The 15553-nt window shown below is 40.3% G+C and overlaps 1 protein-coding gene across 1 annotated transcript; it reads right to left on the bottom strand.

The window, feature by feature from the left end:
• Positions 1-202: 202 nt before the first annotated feature.
• On the bottom strand, positions 203-13788 carry LOC147079987 (E3 ubiquitin-protein ligase PHF7-like). Its single transcript, XM_085953830.1, has 5 exons — positions 10902-13788; positions 9894-9995; positions 3202-3326; positions 2090-2229; positions 203-699 (listed from the first exon to the last, which is right to left on the bottom strand). Exons 1-5 carry the CDS (start codon positions 11082-11084, stop codon positions 539-541), a joined length of 711 nt encoding a protein of 236 aa, XP_085809956.1. The 5' UTR covers positions 11085-13788; the 3' UTR covers positions 203-538.
• Positions 13789-15553: the final 1765 nt, after the last annotated feature.

Raw genomic sequence — 15553 nt, 5'->3', positions numbered from 1 at the left:
AACTTCAATTCAATTTTTATACAATTACTGCAGCCTTAGACCGCTCGGCCACCGTTCTCGTCGCGATGTTGTGAAAAATTGTAATAAAATGAGTATCACGGAAACATTTTGCGTTACACTTCAATTTGGTGCACACAATTTTAATATCACGGCGAGCGGTAAAACATATACATGTTAAAAATAAAACACAATTTTTACTTTTGCACAATACAATTTTAATACAATATTATATAACAACTAAGAATACAATAAATTTACAGATGTAGATTTACAGAAATACTTCCGAATGAAGTCTAATTACTGCTAAAACTCGAATTAAACAGATTTTCTTTCTCATTTCGTTTTCGTTTGTGAGTCTTCTTCGACAAAGGTCTTAGGAAATGTGTTTGCAAAATCTATATAAATATCAAAATGCTTTGTAGACCTACTTGCGTCAGATGTCACAGCTTTAGTATCAACAGGTTGGCACCGCGAGCAAATCAATAAATTGTCTTTGGTGACGATGCACTTCTCGTGGGCGGCCTGCGATCCACACGTACTACAGCACAAAAGCGGCCATCTGCAAGTATGTATCTGTAGCCGTGGCCTCCTCCACCGCCGTCCTCCAGCCGGAACAGTCCTCCGCATGTCTTTTCCAGTTCATGAGTTTTAGCAGCTGGTTGGCATCTTTTGTAATGTTGTCACCCATCGTGTACGTGGCTTTTATATAAAAAATATAAATGTGTATAACTTGAAATCCTTTTTATTTATATGAAATCTTATTTAGGTATGGTCCCAACATTTAAGCTAGAAGTATTTATGTCTATTATCTATAGTCTGCTGGTTAGGTTTGTGCATAGGGAAATGCGTTATCTTCTAGGTGTTTGTAAGAAATTTTAACTCTCGATTTTGGAGAAATATGGAATAAACTTACAACACGTGTTAAAGTTCAATATATCATGCATTTAAGCTTGTCACGTAAACGAAACACGCATCCAATATTGGTAATATTTGAGGAAATTCAGCGGACTTTGTATTTCTTGTGTTTTAAGCCTTCAATGTCTTGGTCTATGGCGATTAACTTTCACATATTATTAATCCATTCCGTGCATGCTACGTTTCAAAGCATTGAACCGACACTTGAAGTGCATCTTGTACTAAACACTAATAAGTCCATTTTTGGCATGTACGGTTCGGAAACCCGTTGCATGATTAAAGGCACAGAAAGAGTGTTGTGTGTCATTCGAGTGAGGCGTACTGAACGGTATCTTTGAACACATCAACGACACAGTCGAGGTGGGAGACATAGATACAATAACGAGCTCTACGCTTTGAACATTGAAAAGTCCATTAACCTTTAAACTGCCAGTAGGTGTATGTATGGAGGTACCTTGCACACCGCGAATTTTATTGCAAAAATAAAACCTTCTAAATATATCGTTTTTGAAAATGAATTAAAGTTTATTTATAAAAACTTATCAAATAAAGGAAGAGTGCGCCAATTGTACCGCCATTTATCCATAATAACACAATTAAAATGTTTATGACACATCAGGGTTGTCAATGTAAATAATCCGAACCGCCAAACATGGAACACAAATTAAAACTAAAGATGAAAAATTATATACGCCAAACATGAACAGAAATTAAGAATTTACCAGGAATTTGGGGAAGCCCGTATGTAAACTGTGATAATGTATTGCACTGTCCTGTTAGTGCCGCCATTTATTCCGGTGACAAAGCTCTTTTCAATTCGGAGTATGTGACGATATTCCCAATAGATGTCATTGTAGGTTCAACACATTTGTATGTTTAAAATAATTGATTTACATTATTAAAATCCCATTTAAAGCGGTACATCCAAAGACTTTTGTATGAGCGGCGTTCCGTTCACGGAAAAGTGCGCAGCTTAAGACCTTATTGGCAGCCATCCGGTTAAACTGGATCACCTTAGGTGGCTGTATACAGGACAGACGAGTCACGCATAACAAAGAAACTGACCTGGTCGACCTTATACAAGATAGGTTAATAGTGTCAAATTAGATTTAAGACCTTGGGTGAAGATAATATTAGAAATAAACAATTCTAGTTGAATAGGGTATGTTTTTACCTATTTTATTATTGGCGACCTGTGTCTTGTAATCCACCGGTGTCAAATTGATCATCGGCAATCCGGGAGGCTCGCCGATAAGAGATTCGAAGATTTGAACAGGTATGCTTTGATATAGATGATGCAGAATACAGTATGACCTGAAACAACATTACAATTGTCAGAGCAAAACATAAACTTGATGCATAACTCGTCACAGCCGGTTTGAAGATCGAAAAATGATACACGGTGATACCAGATGAAGGCCTCCCACGGGAGACCACCGCAAAAAGGGTAGACCGAACCATCGACTGTCCCCAAAAACCACAGCCTGCCGCAGCCTACTTCCACCCACCGTAAAGCGTGGCCATTCGCAGCCCTCAGCCAAGCGGAACCTGCCTCCATCTTAACCAGCTTTCTTGCAACCATTCAGCCTAGCAGCATTTCCATCAAAGAAAATTATCAACCTAATAATCAGAACAGCATTTGCATTGACATGTTTGCACTTGCGTGTTATTAAATGTAAATATATTATTCTTTAGCAGCATTCGAACATATTTTGTAGCAGTTTTTTATTCCCAATTTAACTTTGATCCTGTCCTATCCTTTGATTTGAGTCCTGATAATTAACTATAGAATCGTTAACCTAAAAAATATGTTTAATAATAATTCTTTTACAGCATGGCAGCATATTGCTTTTCAATAAAAAATCGTGTTATTACCTATTTGTTTGAAAAATTATGAAAATCACTCATTTTTTTGCACAAACAGATAACGTAGTATAATTAAATAACTTCCAGCAGTTTACTTAATTCAGATTCGAAAAATTTTAATACCGAAATCGAACATAAGACGATAAAAATCGGTTAATCTCAAGATGAATCTCTGCGAGGTGTAGCTTGTTTTTTACTATAGTTCTACTGCGCAGGCACAGATATCTACCAAACCAACTGTCGCGTGAAAATTAAGAAGCTTCCGAACTTTTTTGATTCATACATGCAATCTTGCAACTTGCATGATAATACATGTTTACACATGCATTTTCTTGTTATGGCCGAGATAATACGTACTGTCAGCAGTAAATCCATGCACATGTAAACGTGGTATAAGACTGTGCAAATAATGTTACTCACTGAAAGGCCTCGTGGAACAGCAAGAGGGTGGCTTCCTTTCTGCCGCACAGCAGGTGGAACTTGATTTTGCATTCTGCATAGTGACACTTCAAGATAGCCCCATTTTTGGAACAGAAATCACAACCCTAGAAAGAGAATTCAAATTTATTACGAGAAATCACTAATGACTACTAAAATAATGTAGAGCTATATTACTCGAAATTCTGTAAAGTTTGGTTTGGATTAGTCGAGTAATTTAGTAACTAAACATGCATGAACAGACAAATTTAATCGAGTAATTTAGTCAAATCATTTAGTTGAGTCAATCCATTTTGTTCTAATTTTTTGGTCGAGTAGTGACCCCCACCACCTCTCACTAAATACCAAACAAGACACAAGACAAGTCTGAAAACGTTATCTTCAGTCAAGTTCATTAGTTGTCGTGGAAATGACATTTCGTTGGAGCGAAGATACTACCCATAAATTTGTTTCGGAATATTTAACCGTGAGTGCCCTTGTTGCAAATTTCTTCCTCTAATTCTTCTAATATAGCCATTACAAATTCAGTTATTAACTTATTTATTTTAGCTTTGTTACGTTGTGCTCTGTTCATTTTGACACGTCACTCACTAATGTATTGTGTTCGGACACTTTTCAGTTACTAAATCATTTAGTGGTAACTAAATCATTCGCCACTCGACTAATCTGAACCGGCCTTAAAGGATGGTGGTGCTCACGGCTGCCCTCTATTAAATGTAATAACATAACTTCAAAGAAAAATTATCATATAACTGCCTGTCAAAACTGAGAAGGCTTTCGACAGTCCGCACTGATACTGGGAGCATAAGTATCCCTCTTAACATCCTCTCCATAATCAAATCTCTGCATGAAAATAGCGAATCCTGTGTCAGAATTGTTGACACTGTCACAGAATGGTTCGGGATCACTACCGTAGTCAGACAGGGTTGTGTCCTTGCTACGTTTCTCTTCATCATCCTCTTTGACTTCATACTATGAAAGTCAATACCGCCTGACCGAGGTGCAACCTGTAAGACGCTGTCCTATTCGAAAACTCAATCGAGGGCATTAAAGAAACAATCGACAGGCTGCATGACAATTCGTCTGATAACACCAACGTTTTGTATAATGGCACATTGTCCTGATCCAGATTTCCCTTTGATTAGCAACGGGCAAAACATTGAGTGTCGACAGCTTCAAATACTTGGGGGTAGAGTATACGTTTTAAAACCTTGCACTTTCTACTACACTGATACGCCTTTGCCTGTTGCCTCACATAAAATTAGATCAAATGTTATTAACTTGTATAAATAATATATTATGTAGTAATAAATAAATACAATACACTCTCAGTAATACTAGTTGAAAGCACAAAATCAAGCTCTATAATTCACCGGTATTCGATTGTCAAATTCAGTAGTCCGCCGCGTACAAGTATGCAACGCAGACGAGACGGGCTTATTTTGGAAACTTCTCCTTAGTAAAACGTACGTTCATCGAAAAGGAAGTACCTAATGTACCAAAGGGAGAAAAGTGCCCAAGGACCGCATCACAATTTATGCCGTGCTCAAATGCAACCGGGACACACAAACTGAAGCTTTTGGTCATAGGGAAAGCCAGAAATCCTTAGCCATTCAAGAATATCTGCCTAAATGAACTACTGGTTATGTTTAATATTTAGTTAATAAACTTAGTTTATAAATACTTATCTATAATTTATTAAATACTTGATTTTGATTATAAATAAAACGGTAATTTGCTAGTACGAATTACTCAAAAAAAATATTTTTACGAAACAGCTGTTTTATTTTTTACCATATTTTGTATAATACATAATATCATACACTATAATCCGCCATTTTCACTAATTGGACACTTGTCTGGTTTTTGGAGTGGCAGATTACTGAGAGAGTACTGTAAATAGATAATACATGTAAAAACAATATTTCTAGAATATATTACACCATTTTCATCCTAGAACCGAAGTGCAAAGTTATGAAGCGTATACTTTACTCACTACGAGACATCGCTATCCAAATAGGAATGGCTGAAGCAACATTCAACTCGATGCAGAGTGTCTGGAACTGATAACTGTACTCAGTTAAAACCAAATGCTGCTTATTCGATACATGCATTTTAATGGTGCTGCTTTACGCTACCGAATCATGGCACTTTAGGAAGCCTTAGAGTAACCCTATACTGAGCTTCGAAAATAGATGTTTGCGACGGATACTCAGTGTGTGAAGAGAGCTGACCAAGCAGCCTTTTATCACACTGGCTCGGCCACGTGAACTTCAACCTGTATTGCTTGTTCTTCAAGCCAACTGGATCCTGGCGACCTGGAAGGCCACTAAATACTTTCTACAATACTACTGCCTCGGCAGTGGTGAGGTGTTTTCATTGAACTGCTTGCCCTGCCCTGCCTAAGCCAAACCATAATAGTGTAGGTATGCTATGCACGATCCAACAAATATAGTGCACATATTTTCAGTCATACTTATTTGTTTTCGATGAATTAAGTGTTCAGCCTTCATAAACCAATGACAAAAAATATTCTTCTATCTATAAAATATCTAAAATTATGTATGGTTACATGGCATAATTTTAGATATTATTTTATAGATAAATGAATATTTTTTGACCATCATCTACTATGGCTTGGTTTACGCAGGATTTAATTGAATTTAAAAAACTATCCAACACTATCTACACACTGTAGTCTTAATTTAATGAAAACAAATACATAAGTATGACTGACAAAGTTTCGTGTGCACTATTTATGTCGGATCTTAGCAGCCTTCGTCCACCCTTTGCCACTGGTATATGGCGGAGCTACGGGATGCCGGCATGATGCAAGAAGACAGGGATTCTTGGCCGTATGCTCTAACTAAGAAGCGGAATAAGTTCAAGAAGAAAGAAGCTTCTCAAAACATGGATTGAGGGTGACTCCAGCGAACCATTCCATTGTTTAAGGTAGTGTCTGCCAAACTTTTTTACTTCACGGCACACTGGTCAATGGGATTTGTTCCGCATCATACCAAATAAAAATGCATTGAAAAAGAAAATGTACCTTATTAATATTATGAATAAAGGAAAACATAGTGTAGGTAACATTTTTTTTTAATATTTTATTAACCTATATATAAGTAGGTACTGTCACCAAATCAATACGTGCGACCCCCGTCGCGCTAAGGTTGTCTATCCCTGCGCTGGACAAGGCAGAGGGATAACGGTTCTTTTAAGAAAGCGGCGGATCGCGGACGTTCCAAGGTCAGCAATGCGACCCTTACCATACTACCTGCTGTCTTACGCAGAGCAAGTGGATAATAAGGCATCCGATGCAAAAATTGACGTACGTAACGGCGCAAAACCTGACGCTCTCAAATCCCGGGAAATAGACATTACCGCTCGAATATCCACTCCAGTTGACTTAAAATTGTAAATGACTGATGTTCAAATAAGCCGGCAATAGTGGTTAGGTCGGTATCTTCAAAAGATCGAACGTTTCCCGCCGCAGCTATGGGATATTAAAAACAGACATCCCAGCGACATCTCGCCGCGAGTAGCGGCAAACTCGGTCACCTGCGCGAGGCATCGCCGAACAGATAAGACGTACTACACCTATGCGAAGGGAGGCGGTCGCCAAGAACCCCTGAACCAGGAGGGCGGGGTGGACGACATCCCAGAAGACCTTCGGCCAGTTTAAAAATCCCGCCGACATACCGTGACGTAGTAAAAAAAGGCCGGGATCTACCCCAGCGGCGGATGGCGGAACTAACGACGGCCGCCGAAATGCCCCCTCCACGCGGGCGGCGCAAAGAAGCTTTTAAAAGAAGCTTGCGCAACTCTAAGAGGCCTCTTTTTCTTCTCCGACGCCTTGAAGACCCCACCTGGGTCTCCACAGCACCTTCATCCGAAGGCAGCACCCACCAGCACGCCGCCAAACCCTGAGTACCCTGTATCAATATTTTTCGTTAATTTCTCTTTATTGTATAACTCTGTATATTAATAACTTTGGTCTTCCCCTTTTTATCTCGTGCCTAATTTACGCAAATTTATTTCAAACTTATCTCCCTTTGAGTGTACATAATATTAAAGCCATGCCCTGTTAGTGGAAAGTCAACCCTAGTTGTTATTGGTATTATTTTTAATTGTTATTGTGTAATTGTTTCATAGCTTATAGAATCCCATTAACGTTTAAGGATATGTTTTCTTTTTAACTGTAATTTACGTGTTTAGGAATTAAGTCTAATTGACCTGTGATGTTTGCAGTGTGTTATGTGGTACCACAATATATGTAAAGCGAGGTGCAAAGTAACTAATTGTCGTGTTAAATTCTACCACGTCGTTCTTTTTCTTGGCGTGAAATAACGGCGATTATCGATTTCCCGAACCTGCACCGCCATCTATAAAAATCAGATAGAGGCACGTTACCTAAAGCGCGAACCTTTGTGTCAATATATCGATTTCCGTGATTGGTTTTTTTTTTTTCGTTCTCTTAAAGTGTTTTTTTTGTTTTTATATTTGCAAACGGACAAATTAATCCCAATAAATAAAATTAATTATGTCGGGTTAATTTCCGCGGAACAAAACCGCTCCTCCCGCTTGCAGAAAGGGCATTTCACCGGACGTAATTGTTATATGATTGGCGAGCTTTGTGGTGCCACATCTCACCGAATACACGGAGATATAGGGCTTTGTTTATCATCGGTCGATCTAACCATCAACACAACTGCACCTGTCTGGCTAGCCAGCTTTTGACGGCCCACAATCCTCGAATATAAATTAAACAATTATTATTTTTTTTTTGCTATTGCCATCTGTGTTCAGTTCATGGAACACGACAAAAAATGTATTTAATTAAGGGAGATGCTTATACCATCAGAGGCGAAAAGAGGCACCTAATGGAAAAATACGAAGCTTGCAATTTGAGATTTTTTTTGATAATTTACAATTTCAACTGTAGTAATTAATAAATATGTATCTGAAAACACTAAAATGATTTTAACTTTTTTTTTTAATTTAAAGATAAACTGGCAATTGTAAAAAAATGTAATAAAATTTGAATTCGTTGCAGGGTCAAATCTTATTATTACATTATATTTTATGGCCATATTTATTATTAAAATTTAGTTTATTAAGTTTTAGATTTTATGTGGTGTAGATTTTTGACTAATTCATCGTTTTAATATTTTTTATATATATTTTAAAAAACATCGATTTAAAAAAAAATATAAATGTGTAGGTATAACTTGAAATCCTTTTTATTTATATCAAATTTTATTTTAGGCATAGTCACAATATTGAAGCTCGAGTTGATATAAATAAAAAGGATTTCAAGTTATACACATTTATATTTTTATAAAAATCGATGTTTTTTAAAATATATATAAAAAATATTAAAACGATGAATTAGTCAAAAATCTATACCACATAAAATCTAAAACTTAATAAACTAAATTTTAATGATAATTATGACCATAAAATATAATGCAATAAAAAGATTTGACCCTGCAACGAATTCACATTTTATTACATTTTTTTACAATAAAATTGTAAGTTTATCTTTAAGTTTTAAAAAAAATAAAAAATCTTTTTAATGTTTTCGGATACATATTTATTAAATAATACAGTTGAAATTGTAAATTATCTAAAAAAAATCTCAAATGGCAAGCTTCGTATATTTCCGCTAGGTTCTCTGCTGGCATGCGTCTCCCCCTTAAGTAAAAATAACTGAGCTAGAAAACCCGCAGACGTGCCCCTCCCTGTAAAGGGCCTGATTCGAGGATTGTGGAGCGGCTTGGGGTAGCCAAAGCTATAAAGCTTCATCCAGTGGTTGTCACCCTGGGCGCCTTTGGCCCGGTACCCTCAAACAAAGCCCTATACTGTTCACATTATATAGGATTAAAATAGTATGTAATTTTTCTTTACGATAATAAAATTCCCATTTGTTATTCGATAGATCACTACCGTGTTACGATTCATGACACACCTGGCGTATAGTTCATACGTCTATGTCTTAATTAGACGTGTCTTTTTCAATTGCATGTATGTAACACCTGACCTAATTTTTGTTTGTTCTATTTGTGTGTAACTCCAGGATCAAACCTGTCTCCGTCAATAAATAATAACATAACCTATATTTCTGTCGTCTAGTGTAATAAACGTGTTCCTGTTGAATAGACCCAGCGTTTCATTTCAACCGCCCTCTTCTCATTCCATAGATGGTAATAATTTTATTAGTGAGAAGGATGCAATTGATTTTTAGAAAGAATTCTATCAAAACGCAGCTGTACATTAGATAAACAAACACGTAACTTATCATCTACCATGTGTAACAACTCTCGTTTTTTTGATGTCATTTCCAAGAGAGCTCTGAAAAACCAAATTCCAAAGATTCATGAGCGTCACTGTATTCCTGTGTCGCGTTGACCACTATGTACGAACGTGACAAATATTTATTTGAATATGTAGATGTTGAATTTATTTAAAATTTAAGAAAATTTAATATGCATTATTTAAAATGAACAGTTTTGGGCTTCTTCCTTCTCGGCACACCCTTTGACTTCTTGCGTCACATAGTTTTCAGACACTGGTTTAAGGTAATACAGAGGTTTATTACACAATTTAATTGTTATACATGATATCCATTTCTGTTCCATAAGGCGTGTAGGTACATTTTTAAAGCTACTCACAAGTTTATCAGCCCTCTTCACTTCCTGTTTGATATCCAGGTGCATAAATCCAAGGATTCCCTCGTGATCACGGCCACTTTGCGGTAGCTCACTCGACAGGAGCTAAAAATACAACAGTCGACAATATAATGAACCACCAAATCAAGAATACTCTAAAAAAATTTTGGATTATAGACAATAGTCAATCAGTCATATTAGAACTATCGTGTCTGAAAATTTGTGCGCATGCAGTTCGCTATCACACTTCACCGTGAAATCAGCCCTCGAAATAGAAAATTTTACGAACCGAGGGTTTTTCTCAACTACTGCCATAAATTTTAAATTAAAATCGGTTCGCCCATCTAACTTTTGACGTCCTGACTTGTTATTGCTTGTTCATTTCAGTATTTCAGTTCAGTGCTGCCATTTTTGGTAAGAAAATATGATTTTTCATGAAATATACTGATATTGGTACCACTGTTTTATGGGGGACTGGAAACTGAGACTGGGAGACTAGCATGCTGCGTCTTTTCAGTTTAGTTATGAGCGTTTTGAAACTGAGATTCCTGTCTTCAATGGACGGTGTGAATATAAAGAACATTGCTGCATTCATAACTCATTTTTGGTATATTGTGGAGTTTGTGAGTTATGAAACCAGAACCCTCAATTTATATGTCTCTTTTTCAGAGTTTGAATAAGGTAAATTCTGATGGTGCCCTTTCTAGATTCTTAAGTGAAGATAAAGCAGAGATCTTCCCGAGACCACATGGTCTCGGGAACCTGGTTCTAATGAACTAGGTTTAACCTAAAATAGAACCCCGGATCTATACCTTGAGGTCTCATGTCCATTCTCTTTTTAATTATAATTACCGTAACATCACGGTTGCGCCAGTTAAACGATTAAATAGCTGTAAAGACAATGCTTAACAAATTTGTGGTGTGTTCCACACCTTCTACGTGGGGCAGACTGGAAAACACTTTTAAAACTGGATTGAGAGAAAGGGGAGAATTTTTAAAGTATACCCTCACCAAACAAAAGTGATGGCACGTGAGCTGTCCGATTGTGTACATCCCCCCGAAAGCGACACCGTTGTCCAGGGTATTCCGGCAGACGGAGCAAGCCAGCTGAGTGTTCGTCCGAAGGTAAGCCTTCATCTCTGTTTGGCTCAACAGTTTACTTTTTTTCATCTTCTCTTCTTCTTGGTCGTGCATTCATGGCTGAGAATCGTGACCACATTTAAATTTCGCCATCCTTTGAGCGACCAAGACTTTTCATCCTTCTCGATCTTCCGCTTCTCTCAGGGCAGAATGGATGGTGCCCCCAGTCAGCTCTTTCACTTGGTCGCTCCATCGCGCAGACGCTCTTCCTCTGCTTCACCATCCCTGGAGGCTACCCAAAACTACCAATCTCTCCAGGTTGTCCGGTCCACGCCTGACAATATATCAAAAAACTGCAGAATTCTTCTCAGACATATCGTCGAGAGCCGTTCCTTTATCTTCAGTCTCTGGATGATTGACTGGTTCGTATTGTGCTCCGTCCAAGAAATGCGAAGAATTCGGCGCCAACACCACATCTCAAAGGCATCAATTGCCTTTCGTTCTCTTGCCTTCAGGGTCCACGACTCGACTCCGTATAGAAATATCGAGAACACTAATGTTTGCAAAAGCATCATTTTTGTGGCAATCGAAATTCCCCGATCCTTCCATATAGTGGTAAGGCGCGTCATTTTTTGCAATCTGTGTGCGCCTTCTTATTTCCGCTTCGCATCCGCCCTTTCCACTGATGGTCGATCCAAGATATACAAACTCGTCGACTGCTTCGAGGTTTTGGAGTGTACTTGGTGTTGGTAGAAGGTTGGCCCGATCAACAACCATTAACTTGGTCTTATTCGTCGACCGGTGGCGGCGCTATCGGTAGGCCGCGTCTGTTTTGGCGGGATTCTGACGAATTTGAATTTCAAGGAGACGGGTTCCGCTCGGCCGAGGGTTGCGATCACCGCGAAGAGTGGACGTAGGCTGTGGTATTTTGGGAAATATGATGGTTCGGTCCGCCCTTTGAGGTAGTCTCCTGTGGGAGATTTCCATCTGGTATCAAACGACCTCTCCGGGAAACGACCGAACCGTCGTCTTTTCCATCAGCCTACCGTCGCTTGTCCTTGAGGGCTGGTTCACCTCTGTGCGGCTTTGACGCGTCCGATGGTCTTGGCGTGCTTGAGGCTCTTTCGTGTCAAAACTGCTGAGGTTTCCACTTCCACATGGTGGTTCCCTCGAATCGACCAGCTCATCGCATCCTTAGGCCGTCGAAGAGTGAGGTGGGACCTGTTGCGCCTGCTAGTCGCCGCCATTGTGTGACTAGAGACCAGGGCACCAATCTCAGCTTCCTCGTGAGGTTTTCGCGGAGGTGTCAGACATGTCAGTCAGGGACACTCCGTGATAGCGCCGGTTCCAAGAATAGACGTCTGGTGATGGGGTCTGGTGTTGGAAGTGGGACCTTGAGTTCTTGAGCGTCGTCTTCTCGCACGTCCAAGGCGTCGAAGCGGTTTGGCCATAGGTGTCGTAGTTTTAAGGCGGGCGTGACATCCTCGCTGGCGTCGGATGTTTGTCTTGTTGGTCGATTAATGCTGGGGGTCTTGCTGCGTCCCTGGAATCTTGGCTTCCGCTTCAGTCTTCTTGGACCCTCAGGTTGCAGATCCGATGTAGCCTTGGGCCGTCGGCGATTGAGGCGGTGTCTGATGTATCTGCTGGTCACCGCCGGTTGGGCAACCAGAGACCAGGCGACCAACCTCGGTCTGCCGTAAGGTATATCACGAAGGTGCCGGGCGTCGCGCCGGGGCACTCCGTGATAACGCCGGTGCCAAATGGTAAGCGGCTGGTTATGGGGTTTGGTACTGAAGCTTGACCTTGAGTCTTTGCGAGGAGCGTCGTAAGGCTCGCTAGGCTTGATAAGGCTGGTCGTTATGCTAGGCGAGACATCCGCGCTGGTGGCAGATGTTTCGCCTGGGTTGGAGGTACGAGCGCCATTGGCTGGCACCTCGCTGTGCTGGGTGACGTCGGTCACGAAGAGCGTCGGCGTCGGTAGCCGGGGCATCTCCGTGTAGCGTCGCGACGCCGTTGGCCATGACATCTTATGTATTCCTCCGTGGGCCAGGGTCGAGGGATGATACAGCTGGTCGGAGGAACATAGCGATGCTGCTGATTCATGGTGCTGTCCCGTCTTGTGATGGAGCCGATGTCCATGCTTTTGCTTCTGTCAGGCGCCACTGGTGTGCTGAATTCCAGGTTTCGGGACCACGCGGTTTTTTGCGCGGCCCCCAGCATTGTCTGGCTATGCTTCCCACATCGAATGAACTTGCGGGAGTACGGTCCGCGCGATCTCGTGTGTCATTTCCGCTGCGAGGAACGTATCGCCGCGTGTCTCGATGTTGCGATTGCACGCGCGAAACAAAGTCAATTTGACATTGTAAATACCGGCCGTGTGTTTCTCCCCCGGTAGAGTGAGTACTCGCAAATGTCACTGCTTGAGGAAGTTCACAGTTGTACTCACTCTGCTGGCGTATCTCAGGGTCGATGCTGGCTCCGGTGGACACAATCCTGCCCACAAGCCCCACGTTGACGGCGATCAACTTATCACCGGCCTTCTGCGCGCTCTGAAGCGGAGATGGCAGGCCGTGATAACATCAAGGTCAAAGCGGGGGTGGAGGACAGAAACGCACGGGGTATTTGGTCAAGGCTGGTTTATTGTAAGTCGTTACATGTTATTGTCATGGCGGTCGGTCGGTAATTGGCGGGCTGCAAACGTGGCTTCTTTGCGTCCTAGCTGCTGATGCTTGGCATCCGAGGCGATGCTCGCTGTCCGATGGGAGATAGGATCGGGGCTTGCGGCTTGGCGTGCTGCCGATGTGGTCCTTTATTTCCTGGAGATGCTTAAGAAGTCTGCCGACGCGGTCCTTTTGGCGGGATATGTATCTTGGCTTCGCGTCCGAGGCGAGCAGAGATGATGCTCGCTGTCCGGCGGCCAATCGAAGAAGGAGCTTTTCGCGCGTGTTCAACCGTCAGATTCGGCGTCATCCCGCTCTCGGTCGCGAACCTCCCTGTTTTACCGACAAATTGACCGGTGGCGGCGCTATCGGTAGGCCGCGTCTGTTTTGGCGGGATTCTGACGAATTTGAATTTCAAGGAGACGGGTTCCGCTCGGCCGAGGGTTGCGATCACCGCGAAGAGTGGACGTAGGCTGTGGTATTTTGGGAAATATGATGGTTCGGTCCGTCCTTTGAGGTAGTCTCCTGTGGGAGATTTCCATCTGGTATCAACATGATAAATAATACACTAGCATTAACACACCTACAAATGTAATGCAATAGATCAATGCTATATATTTTTTGGAAATCAATATTACCACCGGTTTTTGTGGGACTAGTAGGTAAGACTAGTCTGACTTTGACAGCTGATGAATAACAGGAATGTATATTATTTATAATTTATTAATATATTTGATTTGAGTATTTTTTATAATTCAATTTGAAACGAGAAAGGGCGAATTAATATGTCAAGCAATCTGGGATCTGATTTTGACAGCTGAACATGGACCACTCGTTATCAAAAAGATATGCTCAGGCTTTATTAATCTAAATATGGCGCTGATAAGACGCATTCTGCAGTTTTTTGGACATATTGTTCGGCGCGGACTAGATAACCTGGAGAGACTGGTGGTTTTGGATAGCCTACAGGGAACCCAAAGCAGAGGAAGAGTGACCAAGTGAAAGAGCTGACTAAGGTGAGGCATTCTTCACTCTAACCTGACAGAAGCTGAGGATTGAGAGTAGGTACGAAAATTCATCAGAAGTTCTGTATACATTCTCGTTATTAATATTAGGTACAAGGTAAAAAATTGACGTAAGTAGGTACCTAACTACTTTAATAATAAGTCTTAATAAGTAAAACCTAAGTTTTATTAATGCCATTACATACTGACCATTTCCGATCCTAATAAGATCATATGGACCTCCACAGAGTTGAAGGTTTGTATTAACAAATTTCTGTTTTTACGAGAAAAAGATGTTAGCCACTTACTCAACCTATCATGTCCATATTCTGATTCTAAGCACAATGCTATTATAATGGTTACTGATAAAATATGGCAATGTCATAACCTTATTTAATAAGGTTATTTTATTAGGCAATTATTAAACATTTTAATAGAAAAAAATCTTATTGACACATTTGCGGAAACGTTTCTACTATGTATTAAACTTAATTTGCACTATTCCGATGACATCAGTGGAAAGTGTATGTTTTTCCACACTCGAACAGATCAAGTGTTTTAGCAGAAACACGATCACGTAACCAAGATTGAACGCATTATGTGTGCTCAGTATCGAAAAAAGAATGAAACAAAATAAACAGAATCTAATTGGTTTTTGTTATTCAATTATGTATTTTTTTAATTAGTAGGTATCACATCAATAATTGGTCATAAACAGAATATCATGTACCTATCATGAATCTGTTGCTAATTTCGGGTCTTTTGACTGGTTCTCCGCCGTCGCTCGCTGCCATCTGTCAGTGAGCGCAGTGTTGCCAACCGAACTATAATTACAGTACATTTTGGTCCGCGTACTATTAAAAAAGTATGGTACGTCAAAAATACCACAATTTTGAAAAATAGAATTAATTGAATTCGC

The sequence above is a fragment of the Rhyacophila brunnea genome, unplaced genomic scaffold (genome assembly GCF_057557595.1).
Source record: "Rhyacophila brunnea isolate RB1 unplaced genomic scaffold, BYU_Rbru_1.0 scaffold_1, whole genome shotgun sequence".
Classification (NCBI taxonomy): domain Eukaryota; kingdom Metazoa; phylum Arthropoda; class Insecta; order Trichoptera; family Rhyacophilidae; genus Rhyacophila; species Rhyacophila brunnea.
The sequence above is the reverse complement of the archived record's forward strand: the minus strand, read 5'-3'. Positions and strand labels throughout refer to the sequence as shown.

Excerpts from the sequence above, each read along its gene's own strand:
- LOC147079987 (XM_085953830.1), bottom strand. The coding sequence starts at position 11,084 with ATGCACGACCAAGAAGAAGAGAAGATGAAAAAAAGTAAACTGTTGAGC. Across the intron at positions 9,996-10,901 it reads CGTGCCATCACTTTTGTTTG|CTCCTGTCGAGTGAGCTACC; the intron begins GTGAGGGTATAC and ends TTGTATTTTTAG. Across the intron at positions 2,230-3,201 it reads CTGTTCCACGAGGCCTTTCA|GTCATACTGTATTCTGCATC; the intron begins GTGAGTAACATT and ends ATGTTGTTTCAG.